This window comes from Nilaparvata lugens, chromosome 2 (genome assembly GCF_014356525.2).
Source record: "Nilaparvata lugens isolate BPH chromosome 2, ASM1435652v1, whole genome shotgun sequence".
Classification (NCBI taxonomy): domain Eukaryota; kingdom Metazoa; phylum Arthropoda; class Insecta; order Hemiptera; family Delphacidae; genus Nilaparvata; species Nilaparvata lugens.
The window spans coordinates 75,001,837-75,016,717 of record NC_052505.1 but is presented as its reverse complement, the minus strand read 5'-3'; the positions used below and the strand labels follow the sequence as shown (position 1 = coordinate 75,016,717).

Genomic DNA, 14,881 nt, shown 5'->3' with positions numbered 1-14,881 from the left:
CTTGGATTGTCGGAAGCAGGTGGTGTCCATTGGTGGTGCTGTGTCTGATGCTCAGGATGTGTGCTGCGGCGTGCCTCAGGGTTCCATCCTCGGGCCTCTCCTGTTCCTGATTTTTATCAATGACCTCAGGCTGGAAGGAAATGCAATCCTTTTTGCAGACGACACAACTCTGGTTGCCAGGAAAAATAACGTTAATGCAGCAATCCAGGAGTCTGCCCAGCTGTTAGAGGCTGCCAGTGTTTGGTTTCAAGTTAACAGCCTGTCAATGAATGAGAGGAAGACTCAGCATCTGCTCTGCACTCTGCAGCGGAATCCGCCAACCTTTGGGGATCGTAATGTGAAGCTGCTTGAGTTCATGATGGATGCCATACTGACATGGGAGCCACATATTGACATGATATGTAATAGACTGTCAAGAGTAACCTATCTAATGCGTATGCTGAGAAGTCATGTTTCCCAGGAGTACCTTGTAACAGCATACCACGGCCTCTTCCACAGCCATATCAACTATGGTATTGTGCTGTGGGGTCATGCAGGTGGCTGCAGAAGGATTTTGCTCCTGCAGAAAAAGGTTCTATGGAACATCACTGCTTCTCATCGCCTTGAACATTGTGCGCCGATCTTCAGGAGACTGAAGCTTATGACAGTCTACACTCAGTATGTGTTCAGCTCCCTGTCACTGTTGAGAAGAGAACAACACACCTATCTTCAAAGAGGACAAGTGCACGATCACAACACAAGACAGCGGGCTGATATTGATCTACCTCATGCAAGACTCACATGGTCACACATTAGTTTTCCTGTCAGTGCACTGAAAACATTCAACAGGATGCCAGTGAGTCTCTGTGTGCAGGAAGTGAAGATATTTGAGAGGGTGCTTCAGGCAAAGCTTGTGAATCTGCCGCTTTACTTCCTAAATGAGGAGGCAATACAGAGTTTTTTAAATTCACTTAACTGCCACCCTGTTTTAAGTTTTGACCTAATGACGCAATCTATCCAGCAACTGCTGGTCATGGATGGAGAAAACTGAATTACTTAAGGTGCGATTCCTTAGAGGCGTCTTGAGATGCGCGGCTATAAGCAAACGTGTCATGATGTCGAGTCGCTTGGTCAGGCGTCTCGAGACAAGTGGTTAGAGCCGTCACTGCAAGAGAACATAAGCTATAAATTCCTTAGAAATAAATCGTAAAAGCAATATAGTTATCAAAACCTCTAATTCATAAGTCGCCATAACTGCCATATAACATAAAAATCTAATAAGTCATCAAATCTAATAAATTTATAGGTTAGGCTATGTTCTCTACCCGTAACGGCTGTAACAACGCATCTCATGCTACCCGCTTATAGCTGCGCGCGTCTCGACACGCCTGCATATAACTGCGCGTCTAAACACGCTTCTAAGGAATCTTAAGCATCTCTAAAATAATACTTTGTAATTCGTATAATCAATCATGTGTTACAGTGTTAGTTCAAAATGTAAAAAATTGATTATAAATAAGAGAACTGTGCTAATTAGGTATGAGAAGACATTTAGTTATATACGGTACCGTAAGCGTCTGTTGTCCGTTTTGTATAATAGGCTATTACCATTATGGCGGAGGACTTTATCACACTGATGACTTGAAGCAACATGATGAATACAAAACTAGTTGTCGACCACGACAATATTGCACCTTCAGTGGAAGAACTGAAGTAAATAGACAAACACTAAAAAAAATAATATAAGTTTTAGTTTTAAAAATAGTCTTACCTCAGATAAATTTACATCAGAACCAATGTCAACTAACTGATCCATGCTGTATTCAGTTTCCAAGTTCAATTTTGATGTCGGTAAATTTTACGATTATTATTTCAAACGTTATATACAGCACTTTTAGTAAAAAAGGTTGGGTAGGAAAAATGTCAACATAACCTCTTAAACCTAACCTCTACAAAACATCAAGACACAATTTTATAATTAGTAAAATACTATTATAATACATGAGAAGAAAAAGTTTGATTAGAAACTTCTGGATTGATGAGAGGTTGCCTATTCTTATTTGCTGTGTAACTTTCATAACTCATTCATGATTAAACTTTCAGGTATCGTCAAATGTTTTAATTTTTGTTGTTTTCAATCTAAAATTGCTTGAAATTTACATAAACACTTTTGGCACGTGTACAGTGGAACCTATGAAGTGAGCTACATATCCAGCCGACTAGGAACCGTCCAAAAATTTAGTTTTACAAGGTCTGTACTAAATTGTGATGTAATATCAAGGTTGATTGTGACAATATGTAGCCTACTATAATTATAGTAAGGTCCACGTTATAATGACAGTATTTGATCAACTTTGGTGTTGCTATCCTTGTCTATTATTCGACAAAGTAGATAGATCTATACTTCTTCACTTGAACGGGTCATTCACTATTTGACAATTTGGTCCAACTATCAGGCCCCGGGCTATAAATGGGCATTAATGAGCAGACTGGGCATTTGCCCAGGGCGCAAGTAAGATTTAACTAATTTAGAGAATTAAAATACCATTAAAAAAATACCATAAGCTGCGAACAAACTTTATGCCTCCTACCCTAATGACATTAGAAGTGAATTTGAAAATGAATAGGCCTATCTGCACTTTAAAATGTATTGAGAACAGGAAGAACTTGGTGGAATCCATTAAGTGTTTAAATAAATTTTAGAATATGAATTTAAGTTTAATTTCTCAAATCTTGAAGTTGCCGCTAGAATATTTTTCTAAGCAGAGCAGTTACCTAGCATCTCTGTAGAGAGAGGATTTTCCACTTTAAATAGTCTGAAGAATGTTAAGAGGTCTACAGTTTTGTGTTTGAAAGACGTAATCTTGTTATCTCTTCACTTTATAACATATAAGTAGCATAGATTATTTGATTTTACTTTATAGTAATAAGGGGGGCGCCAGTAGAAAATTTGCCCACAGGGCGCCATTCACCCAAGCCCGGGGGTTGCCAACTACGTTGGGTCACCACCACAGTCACCACGTAGGATCTTTTACAACTCACGTTCCAGCTGGTTAGATGAATATTCTTTATAATACCTTCAGATTCATCCATTACCCACACTTGTGGGATCGATGGCGTCATAGAATTCAACTTCAATACACATAACAACTATTCAGATGGCAGATGAAGCAGTAACCACTCTTAAACAAATTCAAATCCCTCATAAATTTATTCACATTATAATATGACCTATCACAATGCAGCTTCCTGAAGGCGGCCTTATCCAACTGCTTCACACCAGGAGGCAGCTTGTTAAAGAATTTCAGTGCAGAACCAATATCACTGGCCTGTGAATGGTGGAGACGTCTCCTGGAGACATCCAGCAGCTCGCGGTGCCTGGTGTTGTTGTATTGAATACGGGCACAACAGAGTATGATGTATCCTCTTGACATACATCAAGCACAGGAGGATTTAATTGCTGAAGACCGTCAGCACACCAAGGGGAGCAAAGATGGGCTTGCAGTGGGCAAGATGGTCACTGCCTGTTATGATTCTTACAGTCTTCTTTTGCAATCTCAGGACAATAGCAGCCCCCGCCGAATGACCCCACAGGAACAATCCATAGGTGATGTGGCAATGAAAGAGCACGTGATACATAATTTTTAGGGTATTTTTTAGTCACCAGGCCCCTCATCCCCACTCACGTTTCAAATTGAGCATAACTAGGCGGCTGACCTTGCTTGGCCGGTCAAATCAACTCACTAGACTTTTGACGTCGAATTGATGGTCTTCAAGTTGGTCAACATTCGGATAGTGAATGGCCCGCTTAAACTTTTCTACCTCTGCAACGTTGCCAGATCAACGTTTTTCAATAGTTAATTAGTAAAATGTTCAATCTCATTTATGAAATGTAATAAAAATAAAATAGATTGAAATATATTTCTTGGCGATTAAAATATAATTATCATTTAGCCTAATAGAAAAATGCACAAGAAAAGAATGGAAAGTTGATATTACATGATAATACACAAGGCAGATAATCGGCAACGCTGTTCTCCCATCTCAATCCACTGTCATTATATCGTGGATCTTACTATAGTTAGTTTTACGTTTTAATGGCAGTATTTGATTAACATTGTTTTTGTCTTCCATGTCTATTATTCGACAAAGTAGATAGATCTATACTTCTTCACTTGAACGGGTCATTCACTATTTGACAATTTGGTCCAACTATCAGGCCCCGGGCTATAAATGGGCATTAATGAGCAGACTAGGCATTTGCCCAGGGCGCAAGTAAGATTTAACTAATTTAGAGAATTAAAATACCATTAAAAAATACCATAAGCTGCGAACAAACTTTATGCCTCCTACCCTAATGACATTAGAAGTGAATTTGAAAATGAATAGGCCTATCTGCACTTTAAAATGTATTGAGAACAGGAAGAACTTGGTGGAATCCATTAAGTGTTTAAATAAATTTTAGAATATGAATTTAAGTTTAATTTCTCAAATCTTGAAGTTGCCGCTAGAATATTTTTCTAAGCAGAGCAGTTACCTAGCATCTCTGTAGAGAGAGGATTTTCCACTTTAAATAGTCTGAAGAATGTTAAGAGGTCTACAGTTTTGTGTTTGAAAGACGTAATCTTGTTATCTCTTCACTTTATAACATATAAGTAGCATAGATTATTTGATTTTACTTTATAGTAATAAGGGGGGCGCCAGTAGAAAATTTGCCCACAGGGCGCCATTCACCCAAGCCCGGGGGTTGCCAACTACGTTGGGTCACCACCACAGTCACCACGTAGGATCTTTTACAACTCACGTTCCAGCTGGTTAGATGAATATTCTTTATAATACCTTCAGATTCATCCATTACCCACACTTGTGGGATCGATGGCGTCATAGAATTCAACTTCAATACACATAACAACTATTCAGATGGCAGATGAAGCAGTAACCACTCTTAAACAAATTCAAATCCCTCATAAATTTATTCACATTATAATATGACCTATCACAATGCAGCTTCCTGAAGGCGGCCTTATCCAACTGCTTCACACCAGGAGGCAGCCTGTAAAAGAATTTCAGTGCAGAACCAATATCACTGGCCTGTGAACGGTGGAGACGTCTCCTGAAGACATCCGGTGCCTGGTGTTGTTGTATTGAATACGGGCACAACAGAGTATGATGTATCCTCTTGACATACATCAAGCACAGGAGGATTTAATTGCTGAAGACCGTCAGCACACCAAGGGGAGCAAAGATGGGCTTGCAGTGGGCAAGATGGTCACTGCCTGTTATGATTCTTACAGTCTTCTTTTGCAATCTCAGGACAATAGCAGCCCTCGCCGAATGACCCCACAGGAACACTCCATAGGTGATGTGGCAATGAAAGAGCAAGTGATACATAATTTTTAAGGTACTTTTTAGTCATCAGGCCCCTCATCCCCACTCACGTTTCAAATTGAGCATAACTAGGCGGCTGACCTTGCTTGGCTGGTCAAATCACGAGACTTTTGACGTCGAATTAATGGTCTTCAAGTTGGTCAACATTTGGATAGTGAATGGCCCGCTTAAACTTTTCTACCTCTGCAACGTTGCCAGATCAACGTTTTTCAATGGTTAATTAGTAAAATATTCAATCTCATTTATGAAAATGTAATAAAAATAAAATAGATTGAAAATATATTTCTTGGCGATTAAAATATAATTATCATTTAATAGAAAAATGCACAAGAAAAAGAATGGAAAGTTGATATTACATGATAATACACAAGGCAGAGAATCGGCATCGAACTGCACACTTGAAATGTACTCTAATAAAATGGTTGATTGATTTTTTCCTGAAATGACAAAAAATAAACCTACTTTTAGGGGGCTCTAGACCAAAATAATGTACTTTCATTAGCTGTATGGACAATTCAAGGGACTGCAGGGAATAATAATGTGGTATAACGGGGTGTACTATATCAGACTTTCACTGTAAATTTATTAAAAAGCTTAAACAATTAAATTTTACATAAAAGACTTGAAGCTGTGATCGTTTTTTACTTTCCTTGCCCTATTACCATAGGTGAGGAAAGTTTTGCTTTCCGAAAAAAATTAAGGTACCCCAATTTCTATACGTTTCAAGGTCCCCTGAGTCCAAAGGAGTGGTTTTTGGGTATTGGTCTATATATATGTGTGTGTGTGTATGAGTGTATGTATGTCTGTGTACACGATATCTCATCTCCCAATTAACAGAATGACTTGAAAATTTGAACTTAAGGTCCTTACACTATAAGGATCCGACACGAACAATTTCGATCAAATGCAATTTAAGATGGCGGCTAAAATGACGAAAATTATGTCAAAAAACAGGGTTTTTGCAATTTTCTCAATAACGGCTCCAACGATTTTGATCAAATTTATACCTCAAATAGTGATTGATAAGCTCTATCAACTGCCACGAGTCCCTTATATGTAAAAATTCCTGGAGCTCCGCCCAATCTTTGCAAAGTTTGATTTTAAATTGGTTCTCAATTATCAGGCTTCAGATACAATTTAGACAAAAAATTTCAAGTGAAAAGATCGAGTATGAAAATCTATACAATTATGTTTTGTAGCATTCTCATTAAAAATTGAAAATAAGCTCGAAATTCGAAAAAATGTTATTATTCAATTGCAAACTGTTGGCAACTGTTGATTCTATTAAATCATTCACTCAGAAGAGACATCTATCTAGCAGACCTCGTATGTCTCCAGCGTTATTGTCCTGTCACCAGCTGGCTCAGATCTTTGAATAGTAGACTTCAGATACGCGTGAACACTAGCTTCAGGTGATCAATTTTCATAACGGCAAGGAAAGTTGTGTGAGTGCGCCACACCAGATTTTTTAGAGTCAAGTTGGTTGATTCATTTTCAAGAGCACCTCAGCAACACAGTCAATTGAATTCTTTTAAATGAGAAAAATTTGTGCTATTTAATGTGAATTTAATATTAGTTTATACAACAGTGTTTTAAGCACGAGGTAGATGTAAGTTAAGAGACAAGGGAAACGATCAAGCGCTTTAAAAAAAATTGCTTAAAAGGTAAGATAAAACTAACAATAGTAGTAAGTAGTAAAGAAAAAAAAGATAATTGAGCTTGAAGACCATTTCTTTTGTAAAATTCAATGTACACTTATAAGGGTGAAGTAGGGTGACATTCTTTCCATTAATCTTTTTTATCAGCATATTCGCCTTATATCCTATGCAGCTATAGTGAGGTCCACGTTATAATGGCAGTGGAGAAAGATAAGGTGAACAACGTTGCCGATCCTCTGTCTTGTCAATGCCTTCTATGGAGGGAAACTTATACAGGTTTATTGATGTAATATTAACTGTTCATTCTCGTTTAAAATAATCAATTATGATTTATCAAGCAAGAAATTATATTTTTCAATGATTTCATAATGTTTTTTTATAATCAAGATTAAATATTTTGTTAATTATATTTCTTCATTGTTGAAAAACGATCTGGCAACAGAGTAAAGCGAGAAAGAGATAGCGCTATCCGCTTTGTTGAATGATAGACAAGGTTAGCAATACAATTGCTAATCAAACACTGCTATTATAACGTGGACCTGACTGTAGTGGGCGTGGGCCTATGAGCAGTGGATTCCATGTCAGTCTAGTGCGTGGATGTGTTTTTCTCATTTTGGTTCTACTACTCCTCTAGCGCATGCTGGCCTCGCAAATCCCATGATTGATGATCTTCTACAATTTACTAAGCTTTCTCTCTCTAATTTAGAACCTATGACTGTAACTTTACCCCTATCACTTTTTCAATACAACCTATAATTTGATTCAGACTTTTCTATGCTCACAGACAGTTTAGTCAATGAGAGAATATCTTCAACTGCCAATTAGAGATGAATTCGGATCAAACCAATCCTATTATATTGAGCGAGAAATTTCTGTATATCTATATTTAGCTATTCATATTTGGTTATTCATGTCCAACGGATCTCGGAAACGGCTCTAACGATTTTCACGAAATTTGTATCATAGTAGGTTTATGATATAAAAATTCGATTGCACTAGGTCTCATCCTTGGGAAAACTCGCTGAACACATTAAAAGGATATCCTTGGCTGAAACAGCTGAGACTTTCATCGTCTGTGGATAGTGAAAAAGTGATTGAGCGAGTGAGTCTGTGGAAAATCAAAATATCGCATCCCCAAAATACTGAATCTGACGTATAGCCAGCTGTAAAAAATATAAACACGATAATTTTAGAGAATTGTGTTCTGTTTATCAATAAATAAAAATAACGAGCGAAGCTCGGTGCCCCGATATTGTTAAGTGAATTGTGAAAATGCAAAGTCAAACACATTTACCGACTGTAGAAGATACCTAATTATCAATCTTTTATTGACCTACAATTTATCCTCAGGTTGATATTACTTTGGTTCATCAAACCATACTTTCCATAACAATTTTTGTTTGTCCTTTTTAGTCCAGGCAATAAATGCTCAAAAAAGGTATAGAGGGAAATGTTTGCAACACAATTTTTGACCACGCAGCTCTTTTTAAAATAGTAAGGGGGTAAACATAAATCTAAAGTCCTCACTCCTACCCCCTGAGCTAAGGGGGTGGGGGTGGTTTAAAAGTACCATATTTTGGTTTTTGAATATAATATCTCGAACAATATGCGTCTTTCAAAACTTTTATTGTAATACAAAATTTAAGCTTATAAATTAGCCTACAAGTTTCATTTGTAACATTTTTCCATATATTTCATAGTTTTCTAGTTATGAGCTCTCGAAGGTGTCACATTTTAAATAAAACCCTTCCGGCTCCGATTTTTTTCATATTTTTGGCCTTATAACTTTTCAATGATTGATTGAAAAAATCTGTGCTAATCATGAGCTTATAGAGCACCGTATTCTCTTCAATTTCATGTATCATTTCATTATTTTACGCATCTCCCTACGATTGTTGCAGCCATTATAGGGTTGAGTGTAAAATCTTCAGTTAAACAACAATAGATCAATTGACAGGGAAATTTGGAGGGAATGTTTGGAATACAATTTTTGACTTCGCAGCTTTGTTTGGACTACTTAAAAGGTAAACATATCAAAAGTCCTCATCCCTACCCCTTGTGCTTAAGGGATGAGGATGGTTTAAAAGTTGCGTTTTTTCATTTCTGGCTTACACGCATGTATCTTGAGAACAATGCATTTCAGCGACATGACTAACTGAACAATAATGAAGCTAGATAAATCTCCTACAAGTTTTGTTCAGTGTGGTCTTGTGATATCTCAGTCAGTTTTTGAGATATTCACTTTTTGTGTAGTTGAGAAGTTGATATTGTGGTAATTATTCATATTGAATGAAAAAGACTAAGAAATTGTCAAAAAACACAGATTTATTGATACTTAGAAAGACCGGTTTCGGTTATTACACCATTGTCAATCTCTGATAAACAAGCTTAGTTTTTAGTCTTTTTCATTCAATTTGAGATATTCATTTTTAAAAGTGTGAAATATTTGAAAAGACAGTTTTTCTTTCAACTTTTTGCACTTTAAGGGTTGGTTTGTTTATTACTCAACAACAATGCGTTGAAGAAAGAAGTACATAACGTTGGATTGTAGAGGATTCAATTCTCTTTAATTTGGTGTATTGTTTTACCATTTTATGCTTTCCATCAAGAGAATATTGTTATAGCAGCTTCAGTGTTGAGTGTTAAATTGTCAATACAGCAACAAGTGTCAACTTGTCGGTATTCCACCTTTAGCACATGGGTTAGGCCGGTTACAGAGCTCGACCGACCGTTAGTGCGTATGTCCAATCCTGACCGCGTACGCATCGATGAATCAGTTTTACTCATTCAGAGCTCGACCGACCGTCAGTGCGTATGCTCTATCCTGATCATACGCATCCATACATAAGTTTTTCTGACTCAAAAAATAGACGCCTTTACAGATTGTTTGATTGCTGCTTATTATCTTCGTAAACGAATGATTAAAAGACGTAGATATCAAATTCACCCGATGGTCGCCCAAAGAGCATTTCAAAGGGAATTTAGTACCATTATACATCATTGCTTGGGGTGAAGATACATTTTTTAACTACCTCAGAATGTCGCATCAGAAATTTTGATGAGTTATTTCGAGCTTGTATCACCATTGGGAATACTTGCAGTCACTTTAAGCTAAGCATCAAATAAATGTAGATAATATTAATAATAATTATTATATTATTTTTCAATAACAAATTTACAAATGATTGAAGAAATGTATAGAAAAACTCTGAATTCATCATTATGCTATTGCTATTCAATTCAATATCAGCTGATTGTCGGGCAGAGGTGTCAGCACATTGGTTATGTTGCGATCGGGCTACTGATCAGTACAGCTCTGAAAGCTTCTATTTTGTTTCAATAGCGCGTCAGTCGACCGATGGAACGGATGCACACGAGCTCGACCAATGGTCTTCCTACGCTGTATAAAACGCATGGTCCTGACATGATCCGTGCGCATGCGTGCCGTCAGTCCTGCTCTGTAAGGAGGATACATGTAATATCTATGGAAAAGACAAGCGCGACTGACGTACGCACTGACGGTCGGTCGAGCTCTGTAACCGGCCTTATGGATGAGGATTTTCAATATGTTCAGCTATAACAATCGATGGAAAGCATAAAATGGTAAAATAGTACATCAAATTGAAGAGAATTGAATCCTCTACAACCCAACGTTCAGTACTTATTTCCTCGATGCATTGTTGTTGAGTATAAGCCCTGAAAGTGCAAAAAAGTTAGAAAAACTGTCTTTTCAAAGATTTTACACTTTTAAAAGCGAAAACTAAAGGAGACATCACAAAACACTACTAAACAAAACTTGTAGGAAATTTATCTAGCTTCATTTTTGTTCAGTTGGTGTCGCTGAAATGCATTGTTCTCAAGATACATGCGTGTAAGCCAGAAATGAAAAAAAAACAACTTTCAAAACACCCTCATCCCTTAAGCACAAGGGGTAGGGATGAGGACTTTTGATATGTTTACCTTTTAAGTAGTCCAAACAAAGCTGCGAAGTCAAAAATTGTGTTCCAAACATTCCCTCAAAATTTCCCTGTCAGTTGATGTATTGTTTTCAAGCTGAAGATTTTACACTCAACACTATAACGGCTGCAACAATCATAGGGAGATGCGTAAAATAATGAAATAATACATTAAATTGAAGAGAATATGATGCCCTATGAGCTCATGATTAGCACGGTTTTTTCAAACAATCGTTGAAAAGTGATGAAAATGATGGAAAAATCGGAACCGGAAGGGTTTTCTTAAAAATTTGACACCGTACATCTGTACGTACCTTATGAGAGATATGGGATAATGTTACAAATGAAACTTGTAGGTTAATTTATAAGCTTAAATTTTGTATTACAATACAAATTTTGAAAGACGCATATTGTTCGAGATATGTCCAAAAAAATAGAATATGGTACTTTCAAACCACCCCCACCCCCTTAGCACAGGGGGTAGAAGTGAGGACTTTTGAATTGAATTGTAACCTTGTTATTATATAAAGATAAGGAAGCTTATTCTAAATATAGTACAATAGTTTAGAGGTTTCGTTGAAATTCAAATTGTTATTAGTTTTTAAGGCCGGCTGATGTTATTCTCGAGAGTTGTGTGTATATATTTAAAAATTATGTTTCCCAAACAGGTTTTTACCTTTGGGCTTTATTGTTTTGAAGGATATTTATATATTTTTGTTTTGTAAAATTGTATTGACAATAAAGAAGTTTCAAATCAAATCAATCAATCAATCTTTTGATATGTTCACGTACTTACTATCGTTAAAAGAGCTGCGGGGCCAAAAATTGCGTTCCAAACTTTTTCTTCTATAATCTTCCGTTGACTGGACTATTATTGAAATTGCTAGCTTATTATTGATGATTTTTTGTATTTGTTTCTACAGGATGGACTTCACAGAAGAAAATCCACTATCTGTGTCTAGTGTGGGAGCGGCTGTACGGAACAATGATTTTGTAGCTGTGAGACGAGCAATAGCCAAAGGGAGAAGTGTTGACTTGAAGGACAACAGAGGATGGTCACCACTCCATTATGCAGCCAGCAAAGATTACATAGACTGTATACATGAACTGCTGTACGCTGGAGCAGAAATTGATATCAAAACACATGAGGGAGAGACTCCATTGTATTTGGCATGCGCTAACAACTGTTATGAAGCTGCTGTTATTCTGCTTGAAGCTGGATGTTCGGTCAATTTATCCAACAATGAATCTATAACTCCCTTGCATTGTGTAGCAAAACATGGATTTGATAATCTAGCCATATTACTGATGAATAAAAAAGCCAATGTGAATGCTCGAGATTATGACTATTACACACCACTTCTGGAAGCAGTGAGGCATAACCAAGCCAGCACGATTTGCATTCTTCTTGGTCATGGTAAAGCACTTCAAGCTATCAGTGACTCCTCGAGAAACTTACCTATCCATCATGCTTGTCTCCTCGGCCATACTGAAATTCTAGAAATTTTACTCAAAGGTTGCCAATACAGCAGTACTGCACAACGCCAACTGTTCGGTAAAAACTACTTGGAGAAGGTTGTAAATTGGATGAACATAGATGGGTACACGCCACTAATGCTAGCAGTGCAATCGCGTAACCTGTCAAATGTCAAATTACTTTTGAAATTTGGAGCTGACGCTAATAAAGGCTTTTGTATAAAGCATGGCCTTACATCACTACACCTTGCAGCTTACTATGGAGACTTACCAATTCTCAAAGTGATTCTGGATGCAACAACGAAGGAAACAATAAGAAAAACTTGTTCTGGAGATTCAAACAAAAACTTGAGAAGCAGCTTGATTTGTAATGCTATCCTATCAAAATCTCAAGACTGCTTGGAATTCCTTTTGGATTATGGTTTTGAGAGTGAAGTGTTGAATGCTAAATTTTTGGACACAAATCCTATCGGCTGTCTTTTCAGGATTAGATTTCTCAATACTCAACCTCAATTTCTTCAAATCTTGTTGAAAAGTGGGTATGATCCTAACTGTCTGCACATTGATAATTATTCTAATTTTACGTATTTCACTGCTACCATAGAGGATCTTTCTCTATCAAATGAACAAATTGAGTATGTTGTACATCAATTAGTAGATCATGGATTGAACTTCTCCTATCAACAGAGAGGAACATGCCATTTTATGGCTTCCTGTATCAAAGGTCTTCGTTTCAAATTGATACCGTATTTGCTACAGAAATTCCATGTTACGGAGCCTTATCTTCTACTGGACTATATCTTGCGTTCGCAGAATAGGCATGATTCGTGCCAAAGGCCTATGTCCACATTGATCACATTCTTGAGTCATTACGTGGATCCATCCGGTGTCTCACATACATTCAGAATTCCAGCTATTACATCACCTGAAAGAGAACCGCTCATCAATCTTAGTCATTCACTGACATTTCCGTCTTTGAAAGGTATGGCCCGTTCAGCTATCCGAAAACACTTACATTCTGCTTGTGAAACCAATCCACATCAATTTAAAGTCAGACTCAACAGCCTTGACTTACCTGCGTCCCTCATATCTTACCTCAATTATGAGGAAATGGTAACATTTTATGAATCATTGGAGAAGAATCACACTACACAAATGGAAGAAAATGTTTCAACATTGTACGAGTCGATTGGCCTCAGCGAGTGAACTGAATCTATTGTGTATTGAAACTTAAATTTACGAACAAGTTTTTTTCCTGGTTGTATGTATTTTCATCCCGGTCGTATGTATTTTTATCCCGGTTGTATGTATTAAATTCAAACTTGGCTGAGTATGGTCATCTAACCAATCGTATGAACAAGTGATAGAAAATGCGATTACCTCAATGATCATGTAAAATTTAATAGACAAAAACGGGTCTTTATTTCTTATGAGGTTCATAAAATGACGGTATAGGTTCGAATCTTTTTCAATAGATGGGATAACTAGATGAATAATAAAAAAGACAAATTAATAAAAAAAGTTGGTAAATTAACAATAATTTTTATTTTAAACAAGAAATGGTAGTTTTTACATAATTATTCAGTACTGGTGTTTGATGATATATTATTGAAATTAATTTGTACTGAACAGTTTATTCAAGGTCAATGAAGGTGAAGGACATTGGTTTTGGTTGGACGGAATTGACGTCGTACTACTTGATGTAATGAATCTGGTATACATGTAGATAGGAAAGGGATACGACCCTCCACGGTGCTTGGAGGTTGCATGTACACAGATTCTGGAAGGCATATTGAGCCTTTCACTAGTCTATCAAAATTATTGATAATTTTCCCCACTGGAGTCGTCAGAAACAGACGCTTATGAACTCTGTCAATTGCTCGAACTATACCTGCAACAATTAAAATTATTCCTTAAAATTATCACTTAATTGAATTATTTTCATATGTACTCATAAATACATCTAAATGATAAATGTCGAAAAAAATAAAAAAATGTCGAATGGAACTGCAATTCTTAGTTTTTTTAAGCACCAGTGTCATGTCATGTCCAATCTGCTCAGTTTATTTGATTTAAATATATTAGTCCAGGCAATAAATGTTCATAAAAAGGTGTAGAGGGAAAAGTTTGGAACACAATTTTTGAGCCCGCATCTCTTTTAAGGATAGTTAGGGGGTAAACATATCAAAAGTCCTCACCCCTACACCTTGTGCTAAGGGGGTGGGGGTGGTTTGAAAGTACTATATTTTGGTTTTTTGCATACATCTCGAAAAATATGCGTTTTAAGAAAATTTCTATCAAATACAAAATCAAAGCTCACAAATTAGCCTAAAAGTTTCATCTAGGCTATAAAATTTTCCCATATCTCTCTTAGTTTTATTTTCTAGTATTAGATAAAAATGTCCTAAAGACGCATATTGTTTG

The 14,881-nt window shown here is 36.7% G+C and overlaps 3 protein-coding genes across 5 annotated transcripts in view; 1 reads left to right on the top strand and 2 right to left on the bottom strand.

Annotated features, from left to right (window-relative positions):
- LOC111054848 (WASH complex subunit 3) overlaps window positions 1-2,010 on the bottom strand; it is a 29,048-nt gene extending 27,038 nt beyond the window's left edge. Inside the window, exon 1 of the mRNA XM_022341967.2 lies at window positions 1,751-2,010. Coding sequence (XP_022197659.2) covers window positions 1,751-1,795 — 45 coding nt within the window. The 5' untranslated portion in view covers window positions 1,796-2,010. The remainder of the gene's footprint in view (window positions 1-1,750) is intronic.
- On the top strand, window positions 1,987-14,464 carry LOC111054851 (ankyrin repeat and SOCS box protein 3-like). 2 transcript variants are annotated; one of them, XM_022341964.2, is made up of 2 exons: window positions 1,987-2,082; window positions 11,905-14,464. In XM_022341964.2, the coding sequence occupies exon 2, from the start codon at window positions 11,906-11,908 to the stop codon at window positions 13,661-13,663; it is 1,758 nt and encodes a 585-aa protein (XP_022197656.2). In that variant the 5' UTR covers window positions 1,987-2,082; window position 11,905; the 3' UTR covers window positions 13,664-14,464. The 2 variants fall into 2 exon arrangements, with proteins under 2 accessions (XP_022197656.2, XP_022197655.2); XM_022341963.2 differs by having other exon boundaries at window positions 1,987-2,230.
- Window positions 13,980-14,881, bottom strand: part of LOC111054852 (polynucleotide 5'-hydroxyl-kinase NOL9) — a 21,539-nt gene continuing 20,637 nt past the window's right edge. Inside the window, exon 8 of one of the 2 annotated variants that reach the window (XM_039421729.1) lies at window positions 13,980-14,348. In XM_039421729.1, coding sequence (XP_039277663.1) covers window positions 14,101-14,348 — 248 coding nt within the window. In that variant the 3' untranslated portion in view covers window positions 13,980-14,100. The remainder of the gene's footprint in view (window positions 14,349-14,881) is intronic. The other variant, XM_039421730.1, reaches the window with a different exon arrangement.

Excerpts from the sequence above, each read along its gene's own strand:
- LOC111054851 (XM_022341964.2), top strand. The coding sequence starts at position 11,906 with ATGGACTTCACAGAAGAAAATCCACTATCTGTGTCTAGTGTGGGAGCG.